This window comes from Onychostoma macrolepis, chromosome 05 (assembly GCF_012432095.1).
Source record: "Onychostoma macrolepis isolate SWU-2019 chromosome 05, ASM1243209v1, whole genome shotgun sequence".
NCBI classification, from domain to species: Eukaryota; Metazoa; Chordata; class Actinopteri; order Cypriniformes; family Cyprinidae; genus Onychostoma; species Onychostoma macrolepis.
Window position 1 is genome coordinate 22,270,342 of NC_081159.1, and position 15,213 is coordinate 22,285,554.

At 33.9% G+C, this 15,213-nt stretch overlaps 1 protein-coding gene across 1 annotated transcript; it reads left to right on the top strand.

Annotated features, from left to right (window-relative positions):
• The first annotated feature begins 7,042 nt into the window (after positions 1-7,042).
• Positions 7,043-11,312, top strand: lman2lb (lectin, mannose-binding 2-like b). The gene is made up of 8 exons (XM_058777679.1): positions 7,043-7,303; positions 7,981-8,099; positions 8,235-8,352; positions 8,451-8,533; positions 8,619-8,780; positions 9,013-9,127; positions 9,735-9,854; positions 9,962-11,312. The coding sequence occupies exons 1-8, from the start codon at positions 7,099-7,101 to the stop codon at positions 10,102-10,104; spliced, it is 1,065 nt and encodes a 354-aa protein (XP_058633662.1). The 5' UTR covers positions 7,043-7,098; the 3' UTR covers positions 10,105-11,312.
• The last annotated feature ends 3,901 nt before the right edge of the window (positions 11,313-15,213 follow it).

Below are 15,213 nucleotides of genomic sequence, written 5' to 3' on the forward strand. Positions count from 1 at the left end.
AGAAATTTACAAAATATCTTCATGAAACATGATCTTTAATTAATATCCTATGATTTTTGGCATAAAAGAAAAATCGATAATTTTAACCCATACAATGTATTTGTGGCTATTGCTACAAATCTGCCCGTGCTACTTATGGCTGGTTTTGTGGTCCAGGGTCACATATTTGATGTTCTCAGCACACTCAGGTTAATTGCTAATCTTTTTAAAGAATACTTGAATTTGAAAAAGCTAAACATTTGTCCTTCTACTTATTTATTATATTATATATAGAGCAGAGCCCAGGTGAATTTTTTTTTTATTATTATTTAATTTTTTATTTTATTATTATTTTGTGATCCATATTTTCAAACAACAAAAAAGACTCACGACAACAAATACTGTTCTGAAGGTTATTTCTGTGAATTTATTTTTTTTTGAGAAATGCTTCAATTGTTTGGTTCATTGTACGAGGCAATGAAAAAAAACATCCTATGTGTTTGTACTTGATAAAGAAAGAAATCAATTTCATTGCCACATCTGCTCTTTGGAAATCAAATACAACTTTTCCTGAACAAACATTGATCGATGTAAGGAGGTCAATGATAACTGGCGGCGTTGAATGTACCTTCATTCAGATGAAGGTTGGTCCTCAAGAGCTATTGAGACTATATTCTAATACTGGTTTTGCTTAGATACGGCAGCCATAATCTGCCTCATATTAAGCGCAAATATATAATGCTGAAATCTTTTGTATGCGTTTTTGTTTATTTATTTGATGTATGCAAATTAAGCTCTTTGCTGACTATCCATCCCGAGATGGCTTTTACACTGTGTGTAACGACTAAATAAAACTGAAAAGAAATCAAAAAGATTTAATGGGAGTTACTCTGTATTTTATGGATCATTGTTGAAGTATGTTTTAAAAAATGTAAAAGTTTGCACGTTCTTTGGGGAAAACTGGCTTTGAATCTGCTCTTTGGGGGCCGTTGTGTGAGGCTCATGGGATCCGGCTCATTGAAACGCAACTAATCCCATGAACACCCGCGCCAAAAAGACAGTATTGATGTTTCTGAGCAGTGAAAACCTACTCTGGTAGATTAGGAAAGGTCTGCCAGGCTCAGTAAACCTGTGATTAAAAGCTGTAGTAGTCCTTAGAGTATTAAACATGAATCTGGGTAATGAACACAGAGGGAAGGGGTAAATAAAGGAAGCTTTTCGGTAAATTAAATTAGATGTAAACATTTGTTTACTTTGGGGGTCATTCGGTATCTGATATTCAGGAATTTGAATGTATGCTTCTAGATTACAAAGAATAATCTTTTGATTTTAATTAAATGTAGTTTTCTTGAAATCTCAGAATATCTCTGTACATCAGGTCAAAAAGTATGTACTGTGTCCTGAAGATTACTATACAGTAAGTTTTTGTTTTTGTTTTTGTTTTTTACAGTATACTGAAAGTAAAGTCTTTGTGATTTTAGTTCTCGGATGGACAATCTGAAGACAGGTGCTAGCACAGCATCTGAAATGCAGCTAAACAACTATATATAGCACACTTTTACTTTATTATTGGATATGTCCTTGAATTAAATCTCTTTGTAAAGGCTCTTTCATCAGGTGCGTTACATATAAATCAGCATTACTGATACATATCCCTTCTGTATCTGTTGCAAGATACTTACAAAATCCTTCCTGCAAGGAAAATCTCTGTATTTCCAAGCAAATGTACATATGAGATACATTTTTATATATATTGTTTTATATATTTTTTTAAATAATATTTGCTTATATTATATTTGAAATAAATATTTTCAGATATATTTTATGTAAATATTTTATTTCAGATTTCATATACCCAATATTTCAACAAGTTGATTGTACTGTTAAGACTGAATGCGTTTTAAGACATGCTTTAAGATTATGGATATATATAGCACTCATTTCATGCAATCTATGCCTCTTTTTTTCAGAGGAGAATACGGAGATCGGAAATATGAAATATGACAAATTTAATAAGATAATAGTACTAATGTGTGAAAATTGATTCCCTTCTCTTTGCCTCTTGTAATTTATTATTATTTTTTTTTCTATTTCTGTTTGCTTTAGACAAGTGATTTACTCCCTTTATATTAAAATGCCTGGATTGATTTTGCAATGCAATAAAGCCAATAAAAGTATGTTTATTTAAGCTTTGCAAGGGCTTTGGTGTGTTTATTTGCCAAAGTGTATGGGTCAGGACAAAGTGCACTGTGAAAGGAGAATTGAAAGGCAGAAAGGCATAAGCTTAACTATCATGGATTTCAGTACAGTGTAGTTTTATTAAAACATTTACATAAAAAAAAAAAACGTCCGATTTGTTCAGTTTTAAAAAGGTACCTGTTTAACTATGTCTAATGTAGTTGTTTTACAAATGTTTTATGTGCTGAATCTGAATGATATTGTAAAAATATATATATTTTTTAATTAAAAATAAATAAATAAAAAGAATAAAAACAAATTTGCTTAATATTCTGTGAAGGTCCAGTCGACTAGCACATAGGTGTGTCCAGCTCTTCAGCTGGACACATTGGTCGAAAAGCAATAATTACTGTTATACCTTTAATTTGTTTTGGTCTGCATTCTTTAAGGTCAGACATGGAACCTAAACTGTGAAAAAAAAAAAACCTTTTAACTCTGAATTTAATGATGCATATAACTATTGATAAATAAAAAAACAAAAACATATTTTTGGCTTGTGCTGAAGACATCTGTGAGCATGATCATTGCATGCATGAGTGTGTTTGTGTATCTTCTGTACTGTGTTGTGCAGAACCACACGCACGAAGGTTTTCATGTCTAACTCAGACCACAGTAGGATCTAAGAGCTTGAGAAATGTTTGGAATTTGTCATGTCTGCCTGTGAATCTGTCATCAAACCTACAATTGTCTCCCGACATCCCGTTTATTCTAGTTTCAGTCACTGCACAGCAGTGGCTTTTCTTCACTAGACTCTGAGAGGGAAACTGTCTTCTCTTTGAAGTGGCTCTCCATAAAAATTTGTGGAAACTATTTGTAAGGCTCTAAAATGAACGTACACGTGATGGATCACTGAAAATATTATTTGTGTTAAAAACAGTTGCATTCTTGGAAGCGTGACTGCATCAAAAGTGACATTAATAATACGAAATATTTCTAATTCAAATAAATGCTGCACTTTTAAACTTTCCATTGATCAAAGAATCCAGAAAAAAAAAAAATGTATCACGTTTCCACAAAAATATTAATGTTTTTTTGTTTTTTTGTCTTGAGCACCAAATCAGCAGATGAGAATAATTTCTGAAGGATCGTGTTACCCTGAAGATTGGAGTTATGACTGCTGAAAATACTACATTTTTAAATATATTAAAATACGATGGTGTTATTTTAAAATATAATAATGTTTTTTAATATTATTATTGTTTACTGTATTTCTATATTCTTTATCCAATAAATGAAACTTTGGTGAGCATAAGACATCTTTCAAAAACATTAAAAAGTCTTATTTTAAACAAGTTTCTACCCTGAAAAAAGTCAAAGAGCCAGACAGCCAAAGGACAGTCAGCACAACATTCATCGGTGTGATAGAATAAATAAATAAAATGAGCAGACGACAGGCTTGCTTTAATGTTAATGAGGCATATTGATCAAAGTCAACAATAAAAAATCTGCAGACAGATAATGGGTGAGTGGAGGCTTTCTCTGGGAGAAGACGTCAGATCTGGAGTGAACAAGGGCCTGATGATTCAGGAAATAAGTGTTAACCACAGTGATGAGATATTATACTAATATTCCTTAGCTGAACAGCAGGTTAACCAATTAACCAGAGTTTTATATATATTTTAAATGATAAACTATTTAAATTATATATATTTAATAAGATGCAATTGTATGAAAACATTCATTTTAATAAAATATTATTTTAGAATTACTTTTATATTATTTACATAGAATAAAATAACAGCTATAACAATGAACTATTTATATACCGTTAAAATGGCTAAATTAAATAAATAATAACATGCACTTTCACAGTCTAACAGACACTTAAGGAATCACCATTGGTGTGAATTATTGATTGAGAGAGACATTCTGATGAGGGTGGGTTTGGAGCGGTGCTATTTAATTAAGGAAATGTACTCTTTCTCTTCCGTTTTCTTTTGTCAGCACAAACATCTCAATGGAAGAAGAGGCGCACTTGAGGACACTTCAGCACAAAGAGGCCCACCATTCCTCAAGCAGATCCCTTTCCTGCCTCTAATTACGGCTTCTGATTCAAACAGTGTCAAAATTTATGTCTGAAGGTGTTCTTAATGTCTGCTGTCTGCGCTGAGATATACAAACTGCAGATATTCCTGTGACACCCGCTATAGAGGGAGAATTAAGGCTTATTTATGATCAAATTATTCACAGGTGGACCATATCTCAGTGTAGCCTACTTTAAAATAAATATATCCCAAAGACTTACCATTTATATAATGTAGACGTCCTTTAAAACACTCCGCTTCGTTATAACGTGTTCAGCGAACTCAGTGCTATATGAACAGGTGCAGCCTGATGTGAAATGATCTGTTTCAAATTCAGGATTATGGAGCCTGAGTAATTGGTGATGGAGTATAAAAACAGCAGGTGATATTGACCTCACAAATATGGATTACACTGAATGAGGGCCAGTGAAGCAGCTGCTACTTACTGAATTTTAAGGGTTAAACTTTTGTGTGTGAACATTTACTTACTGGTAAACATTGCTCAGCCCATATCTGCATTAATTGTTTCACTTCTCTTCTAGGTAAACATCACATAAATGTGTCAAAACTGTATGTACAAACAAGAAAGACTGAATTTGTTGATTCCAAAGACATGCTGTGTCTCTGTAGCAGATCCGTCCGTGGTACAGTAATCGAGAATGAGAAACATATTTTGATTTGGGATACCTTTGCTCAGAAACTGGTCATTATGAATTTTCTGGTACCATAATCCATGACTAGTTTTACAGCTTCTTATCTTGTATCCTGATGAATGAAAAGGTCTGGCAAAGACAAGACATGTTAATAATGGATCGGTTAACAGAGAAAGAGACACGCAAGGATCAAAAAAGCAAAGATTCATGATTCAAAGATTTAAAAGAAAGGTTTGGCTTCAAACCCTTTTATGATATTACGTTTTCTTTGATGCACATACAGTAGTGATATATTCCACTACTTTTGATTTTATCTCTGTGATATATAGAGAAATTCTGACTAATTCAAATATTTTCTACACTTTGTTACCCTCCTTAAGGTCAGAATATTGCATTTAAATTATTCTGCAACATTTTTCTTATAAACTTTGATTTGAGAAAAAACTGTAAAGGTCAATTGATAAGGAAGAAATGCAATCAAGCTACATGCAAAGCAGAACTTTCTAATACAATCTCCAAGTTATTTATTTATTTTTTATTATAAATTATGCATTATTGTTGTAAAACAAAATATAAAAGTAAAATAGATATGATATGATCTCCTTTTAAATAATACTGTTCATTTACTGTAATTTCTTAGTTTTGTTTTATTTCTTTTTTATTTCATTTTATTGTTTTATTTTATTTTTACTGACTTATTTTAGTTTTACTTGCATAACTGGGTTGTACTCATTACAGTGCTGGTAATCAAGCCTTCATAAGCCTGATAGAGGAAAACAGAGTGTGTGGGAAGGGCAGAGGGGGCGACTCAGTGAAGTAACCTGAGCTGGTATAAATGGTATTTTCTGCCTTGCCTGATTAGGTATGACAGCTTAGGCGTGAACATGTTTCCTTCTGATTACAGTCTAAAGAGCCCATCAAACTCCAAGCCACACTTTAGTTCAGCATGCTGTCTGCTAACACAGTCAGTGCGACCTGCCACTGTATACAATTACAGGCTGGACTCAACAAGGAAACCTAATAACTTCATGAACACCCACCAAAATGGGCCCGACATCATATTCTGAAACAGCTGAAGGAACTGAGGGGAACTGCTGGTCTAAAATGCAGTTCTATTAACTTCAGCTGTACCTCCTCACAAAGGCATTCCCTCCTTTAAAATACGCTGTGCTGTTTTAAATCTGTGTAGATTTGTGACACAGGAAGGATTTGCGTTTAAGAAATCCACAAGTAGAGAGGATTTGTGTGCAGTGTGTATAACTAATAATCGAAGGTGAAATAAAAATTCTGTAACTCAAAATACAAGAGGTGTGAGCAATTCCAGTCCTCTAGTGCCCTCTAGTGGAGAGTAAATTAAACCGCAGACAGTTTGAAATGTCAAACGCCTCTCTACAAGATGGATTGCATTTATTTCACAATAATCAAAAACCATATAACATTAGGATAATTCATCATTGTGTCTGACTGCAGCAGTGAGTGTGCTAGTTTACTTCCGTAGCAAGAAGAGCACGTTTAATCAATTGCTTATCGAGACTTGTGGCACTTATTTTATTAACTACATTAAATGGACATGGACTGTTCACAACTGAAATTCTGCCACAAGAACTTTACATTTCTGTCTTGTACGTATCGAGTTCTCCTTAACCAACCAATCCTATACAATTTAAGAAGCGACTTATGTTACATCTGATCACCAGAAGTATATGTACAGAAATCAATTTAGGCTATGTTAATGTTTAAAATGTGGATTATTTTCACATTTATTTTTTTAAAGATTTTGTATGCTGATTTAAAATAACTATAGGTCAAAACACTCTTAATTTCGCAAATATCATCACATTTGTGCAATATCTTTTCAGCTTATTTGAATAACAAACATTTGCTTATCTGCTAAACAAACAAGCCTAGGGATATGACAATTTGCATAATAGTATAGATAGATAAATTAAATATAAGCATCTGGATCTAAGTTTAGATTTAGAATTCAGATTTAAAATAGCATTTTAAATAACCTTTGTTTTAGCATTATATTTTCTCAGGATTCACTTGCTTTATTGGCACACATACTCGCCAAACGTAATGTATGGAAAACGGTGATTGGTCGAAAATATGATTGACAACATTTTAAACCACTTATTGCAGCGCACGAATGAAAATAGACGAATAGCGGCAAGGGGCGGGCATTTTGAAGTGAGCGAGGAAAAATGGCGACCATCGTGATGAAGTTCAACGGGACTATGTACACAACAGTAATGAATTTACCGTGCAGTCTGGCAAACAAAATTAGATTATCTGCGTTATTAGTATTAATACTCGCTTTTACGAGTAGTAGCTTAGGCGAAAACACATATGAAGATACTACTTACGAATTTCTCAAGCGAGAATATTCGCTGAGTAAGCCATACCAAGGTAAGCGTCCATTCCTGTTCCCTCAGTGACGTTAAACCGGTGCCCTGCCAAAAGTCACACCTGTTTTTAAGTCAACTAGTTAGGAAGAAAATATCTAAGTGAGACCACAGGTTTATAGTTTGGAGGATCACTACGTCCTTTATTTCTTTTGGTATTGTTTGTTGCCCTTTTCTTGCTCTCGTAACAGTGGCAGTTTTATTTCACAACTGCAGTGATTTAGTCACAAATCCACAGGGCGGAAGTACAGGACAGTTATAGATATTCCGGTTCATATGCTTTATTAAACGATATGAACTCTGTGTATTTATTACATTAACATTTATAGTTATTCATTTAGCAGACGCTTTTATCCAAAGCGACTTACAACAAGCGATTCATCATAGAGAGGCAAATAAACACAGGAAGTGCTCGTTGTACAAAGTTCAAGTTCAGATTAGTACAAAATAGACAAGGATTAAGGAAAGAGAAAGCATTTTTATGGGATGCAGTCAAATGTTGACGGAACAGAAGTGTATATCCAGTTTTATTTATAGCAACTTTTATCTTGGAACTATCCATTGCGTTTACTAGTAACGTACAGATTGAGGGAGAGAAATACATAAATGTTTGCTATATATATATATATATATATAAGTATGCATATTCATTTTGTGTGAAATGTTGATGCATGTACACAGGTCTGGGCTCCTCCAGCTCCTCACACTGGGAGTTCATGGGAAACACCATGATCATGCCTGAACACATACGGCTGACACCAGACTTGCAGAGCAGACAAGGAGCTGTATGGAGTCGTATTGTGAGTCTGAATGACAAGAGAACCTGAATCACCACCTATTAGACAAAGCTGTTTATCAGCACCCTTTTAGACAAAGAGGTTCTTGAGATAATGGGTAATAGTCAGGCTTGTTCATCTGTGTGTTTGTGTGTGCAGCCCTGTTACCTCAGGGACTGGGAGCTCAGAGTACAATTTAAGATCCACGGTGAGGGCAAGAAGAACCTGAATGGGGACGGCCTTGCAATATGGCTGACCAAAGAGCGAATGCAAAATGGTGAGAGATCATCATTATTGCAAATCTTCAAAATATTGATTCTCCGTTATATGACTACTTTTTTTTTTTTTTTTTTATTCTTTGTTTTTTCCCTCTAGGTCAAGTGTTTGGAAACACAAACTTTTTTACAGGTCTGGGTGTTTTTGTAGACACTTATCCCAATGATGACAAGCAGCATGAGGTATATCACCACTTTTATTTATATATTTTTTCACCTGTTAAAAACAACAATAATCTAACCTGTTTAATTTCTGTCTCTCATTCAGAGAACCTTTCCTTTTATCTCTGCAATGGTCGGGAACGGGAGTGTTGCATATGATCATGACCTTGACGGACGGTCTACTGATCTCGGTGGCTGCGCTGCTCATGTTCGCAATGTTGAATATGACACATTCCTCCTGATCAGATACATGAAGAACAGACTCACAGTAAGAAACATCTTTACATTCTGTGTTTCTTTGTTCAGCCAAAGACAAATGCATGCATACACTGCTACACCAGTCTTTCATACTGCTAAGCTGATGCTCATAACAAGGGCAGAGGTTAAATTTGCTTAATCTTCTGATAATAGAGATTAAGGAAGTAGCCTATTGTTTAGAAGAATGTTGGAAAGCAGCCTAGAGGTCTGTATGCACCTTCATTTCCTGTTCTGCCTTTCAGGTGATGACGGATATCGAGGGGAAGCAAGAGTGGAAGGACTGCCTGGATATCCCTGGAGTGAGGCTGCCACAAGGTTACTACTTCGGTGCTTCATCGGCCACTGGAGATTTATCAGGTTTGGACCAGTGTCACTCTATTTTAGTCCAGCAGATATTCAGATCCTATGCAAACGGCTTTATGTATCATACTCATTTCGGGCCAATCCTAAAATTTCCAGAATGTTACACTAATTAAAAAACATAAACTAATCTATAATATCAGTTTGTATTATTAAACAAGATTTCAGTAAGTTCACCCAATATTTTTTAATCATCAGTCATTATAATCAATTTTAAGAGCAATATAATATCTGTCTGCATTCACAAAAAAAGAGTGTCTGGAGAGGCTTTTTGCTCTTATGCATTTTACATTAAAAACACGATGTTTATATTTACAAGTTCAAGGGCTCCACATCTCTAATGTTGAAAATTACTTGATGGAAATGATTAAAACAAGGGCCAGTAAACCCATCACATGCTACTATAACTTGGTTAAATAATATAAAATAAATGTAAAATAATGTTGTTGTTTCCTGGAAATGGAAACATAGTGGTTTGCGTTCTTTAGATGTAATGTTATTTTATAACTGACGCTATTTATTTATTTTATTTTATTACTAGCATTTTATTTATTAATTTTTTTAATTATTTTATTTTTTATTTTTTTGCATGTTTTGTTTCTAGATAACCATGACCTGATCTCCTTCAAGCTATATGAGCTTACAGTGGAACGGAGTCCTGAAGAGGAAGAGGACCAGCAGGAGATCACGTTGCCTAGTGTAGACTACCGAGTGGACCCTAATGGTAATAGTAACAATAAAATTACACCTTCTTTTCATTTTGGTATAAGATATTTTACAGATGAGTACAAATGTTTGTATCTTACAACATCTTATGTTTTCTTTACACAGTTCTTGTGGAGGATGAAGGAAGGAGCATCATCACCACCTTCTTTCTCTTCATTGTTTCGGTCGTTGTGCTGGTTGTAGTGGTTGTGGTTATTCTCTTTCTATTTAATCACTATAAAGAGAACCGCCGCAAACGTTTCTACTAAGCAAATTGAAGAGCAAGTGACAGGAAGGAAATGGGACGAGAGATCCAACATGAGTGTGACTGGCATTTTTGCAATGGGCCACTTCTGGTCCTCACCTCTGCCACCAACAGGAAGGACCTGAAGGCCAACGCTGAACTAAAAGCCATACCTGACCTCTCCAAGTGGAAAGCAACCACCTCAATCATGATTATGATCTCAAAAAACTGTTCAAGTGTGTTTGAAAGAGTGCGCATCCGTTTTTGAAGGTCTCTCTGGATTTTGTGTGCGTTTGCTGTATTTTTGTACCAGTTACACTGACCTTGGCCTTTCACCCAGAGGCAGCACAGAGAACTATGTGTAACAGCATGTACAGAGACACAATAGTTTAACAAACTGTTGTATTCTCAGGTTGTCTACTGTAATGCCACTGCAGAAATCCCAAAAGCCCTTGTGTTCTTCTTTCAATTGAACAGAAATTAATCAAAGGAAAATACGAGCATCACCCTGACCTTGACCTCCATCTCACACGATCATCTCATCAGCAGTCATGTTTTAACTTATGTAAAATTGATTAAATTTGATTTATCCTTATATAAGCAATGCTGCCCAACTGTACTGTTATAAACAGACAGTAACAACCATCAATGTGAATGTGAAGAATTTTTTTCCCCAAAATTTGTGTTTTGTAATACATATAGGTACTTATGTTGTCTTTTGTTATATGTGATCCTGTTTTATGTATCAAAAGCTGCACTGAACTGCTTGAATATATGTAGCTTATCTGGAGTTGCTTTGGTTTGTCACGATTTAACTACTTTGTGTTAAACCTTTTATATTTCATGTCTTCATGGCCTTATTTGAATACTATGTTTAATAATCTTAATGTGCTGATAAATATAGAAATGATGATGACGTGTCTATTCCTGTATCTTAAAATCTTCCCGGAAAGAGGCAGAGATGGAAAGCTGGTGCAGCAGTTTGACAGTTCCTGATTTTTCCAATAATTGCACTATTGCAAAGATATGCAAGGGGTTTTGCTTTTGTCCGTGTTCCAGTCTTTCCTATCACTTCTAGTCGCTGCTCTCTACTGTTGTGCAACATTTGTCAATTGTTTTATACAATAATTTGTTTCAGCTCAGTGATTGAGCAAGCTGCTGTAACAAACTGATATTTTCATGGTTGTCACCATATTGAATGTTGAAAAGTCTAAATTAAACATTCAAAGTTTATCTTGTAACTGGATGTTTTGTATTGACAACTCAAAACTCGTCTCAAGTTTTTAGTACGATTGAAGATAAAATGTTTTACAATTAGCTTTTTTCATAGCTTTTACAACCCATAATTATCTGTATACACTCTAGAAACATATTGCTTTAAAAAAACAAAAAATGCAATTTGTATCAATCTTTTTGAGTTATGACAACTGAAAATAGCCTAAACTAAAACTACAGCGAGTTATAGGAACTTTAAGTTCCAAATTTTAAGCTGATCACTCCAAAAAAATATATATATTTTTAACTAATTTGAAAATAATTGAGAGATGGCCCTGAAACAAACTAAATTGATCTATTCCAGTTTAAATTAACAGCTTATCTGCCATTTATACTTTTATAAACAAGTAATGAATTACTTTTCATCAACATTAGTGCAGTAATAGTTTATCTAGTCAGTGTTGTACATAACTTGATGTAGCCATTCACAACCTAACCACAAGCTCTACTCTTCAGCACAATGGTGACTAACCATAAAAACTTGGAACATAACAGAAACTCTTTTAAATGTCAAACATAACCGCTTTTAACACTTAACAGATCATTATTAAGAACATCAGTCTAATGTCAACATTTATTTTCCTTAAACTATCCTATATGCAAAGCCTGCTGGGAAGCAGAAATTAGCAAGACAAGTTCATTAATGCACTAGGAATTTTCATTTAAAGAAAATGAACACAGACGTTTTAGCTTAAATTACACGTTTAGTCAACCAGGTAGCTTTTATTTTTCATATTTCCATATGATGGAGCACTAAAGAAAGCATAGGCTGAAATGTCTGCTCCTTGGTCTGTTTTTAAGACACTGCACTTTTCTCACTTTTGCATATGGAAAATAAAATATATTTTTTGATAGACCTTTTTTGGTCTGACTGTATTTTTCCAGTGTGCGGACAATTTCAGCCACCTGGTAAACTAAACTTCCTCTTTTTTTGTTCTACGCACCTGATAATTCATTGTTTTTTCTTTTTTGAGCACACAATTCTTGCTTGATAGCTTAACCCCTTAACTGTCACTCACAGTTTTGAACAGAGACATTATAGTGCACTATCCAAACTTACATTTTTATAATTCATGAATGAAAATATTTTGTAACATGATTTTAATGTACCATTTCCATAGTAATGCAATGTCTGATTTTAAAATGGGTTTCAAAGGATGAATTTTGAGATTTTAAGTTTTCTACTGATAAATAATTTCTTCTGATTTCTAATTCGTGATAGAGAAAAAGGCAACTAAGAAGACTTTCTGTGACAAAGGTCAGAACTCCTGTTATGATGTAGATTTATTTCAGGTGCACTCTTGTCATAAATTAATCTATTACTTTTCCTACATAATTTTTTAACAGAAAAAGTGGTAAAATACCTATTTAGGAGTCTTAGACCTTTCCAACGATATATAGTTTGTCATGATTAGATTAGGATTTAATTGTAAAATAGTGAAGTAAACGTAGGCGTCCCACAGGGTGGACGGTGACAGTTAAGAGGTTAAATTACAAGGTCATTTAATGTTTGCAACTTAAATTTGAAATAAATCAATATATCACAATTTATTTCAGTTATGCTACTACTAGGTCCCCTGTACTTTTTTAGTTCATACATTCTAAAGGAGTCCATGAAATGGCTTGAGTCAGTTTTCTTCCCTGTGTTGTTTTTATTTGCCCTATGAGGGAGAAGTTCATGGCTCATTTCAGTCTGAGGAACCAAAACTGAGGACAAGTACCAATGTGCTAATGTAAGCAAGATAATGAGCTGAGAGGGGGAGGAGAGCTGAGACTCATTTCCAGATATATTTTTCTCCTGTGTTATCTCCATCCATCACACCACTATTTATTTATTTTATTAATGGGAAACAATGTTATAGTGCATCACCTTCAAGTCAAGCGAGGTGTGATTAAATTGCAACCCAAGCTTCTTTATTTTAGGATGATGATCCCTGGTCAGTGTTTTCACATACGAAGATCTAAAACGATATGACTTAACTGAATAAGACATAACAACCTTTCTCCAGCATATTTGGTTAAGTACACTGTAATCTACAATATAACCCTATAACTTGATTATGGTGTGTAGATCATTTTTGCAGTGTTTTTACATCAGTATTTCTCGCTTTTAATACCCTGTGTTTGGTTCTTGATAATCGTTTCACAATTCTCAGGGTTGTCAGACTATTTCAGACTACTGGGCCAAAATATGAATTTTTTCTCATCAGGCTTGTGTTTCATTTCCCTTTCTTCAGTTTCTATGCATTTATTGTGTCTGGACAAAAATTGTGCTCGCAAAACTTGAACAATTAGTATTCCAATTAAACATTGTAATTAAAAGGAAAGTTGATGTGACACAGTGGTAAACATGCTTCTGTCCCAACTTTTTTTGAGGGTGTTGTAGCCATCAAAATCAAAATTTGTTTATATTTACAAAATAAAATTAAGTTGGCCAGTGAAAACACTGGAATTTTTTTCTTTGTACTTTAGTCAATTAAACAAGAGGTTAAAGAAAATGAACAAATAACATATTCTTGATATTATGGCATTTCACAAAACGTCCCAACGTTTTTGGAATTGGGGTTGTAATTACTGTCAGAATTTTAAAATCCTTCATCACTTGAATTACGATTATAATAATTTAATTTTAAAGAACAGCCACCAAAAAATACTTTAGCACCTATTTTTACTTTGAGATTGTTCTGAGGTTAAATGCATATTTAAAATCATAACAAGGAATTGTTTAATAGCTATGATACTGTTTTTGAAATCAAATCTTTGCATAGCTATGACAGGAAACACTGGAATCTAACAATGGCTTGAAAAAAAAAAAAATAGAGCATTCATAAACCCAAATAGGAAATAAAACAGTTATCAGATAAGCATGTGTCCTATTCTGTGTGTGAAACTCCTGAAACGGCGTCTCATACTTTAGAGCAGTCACTGCAATTTATGAAAGAAATCAATTTAATCTATACGATGTGTATGTGTGTGTGTGTGTGATAAAAATTCACATGTAACCCCTTTTGTAATTGTTAACATTTTCATAAGAAAATTTAATTACACTTTTTTTTTCTCACTAACTGTAACTGATTAGTTACATTTATTTTGTAATTAAATTACGTAATTCCGTTACATGTAACTAGTTACTCCCCAACACTGATCAAGAGACAAAATGTGACCCTGGACCACAAAACCACAGGGGTATATTTGTAGCAATAGCCAAAAATACATTGTATGGGTCAAAATTATCGATTTTTCTTTTATGCCAAAAATCATTAGGATATTAAGTAAGTAAATATTTTGTAAATTTCTTACCGTAAATGTATAAAAACTTTGCTTAGCATTGCTAAGAACTTCATTTGTTGTCTGTTCACTTGTTTTAGCCTTCATGCTGTGTTTTTAATGAGAACACTGTTTACCAAGAAATGTGGGTGACTGTTGACACATTTTTAACGAAACAATGTAACACAGCATGGGGGGCTTCCGATTTGAATGTAACAAAAAGTCCCTAAAAAGTGTAAAAACAAACACATATGTGCTGGCCCATTATATTGAATTTACAATTGCACCTTTACTATTTGTGCAACAGATATCTAGTAATGTTTAGAAATTGCTAGTAAAATGTTACATTTATTTCTGGTGCACATTTTATTTGTTCCGTTTTATTAGTGAAGGTAAAGTGTAAAGTGATCCTATGTGGTTTCAGTATGAAGCATCGCAACATCTATGTGTGCACCAAACCAGTACAAGTTGAGTTGTTTCCCATGCTTCTCTTTAACAGATGTATATTTTAGGCACATGCATATGAACCATGTGGTATAATGACGGTGAATCACACTTTTTTCATAGCGCCTCTTTCTTTCTTTTTGCCATT

Coding starts and splice junctions, on each gene's coding strand:
- lman2lb (XM_058777679.1), top strand. CDS start 7,099: ATGGCGACCATCGTGATGAAGTTCAACGGGACTATGTACACAACAGTA. Junction 8,781..9,012: donor ACATGAAGAACAGACTCACA/GTAAGAAACATC, acceptor TCTGCCTTTCAG/GTGATGACGGATATCGAGGG. Junction 9,855..9,961: donor CTACCGAGTGGACCCTAATG/GTAATAGTAACA, acceptor TTCTTTACACAG/TTCTTGTGGAGGATGAAGGA.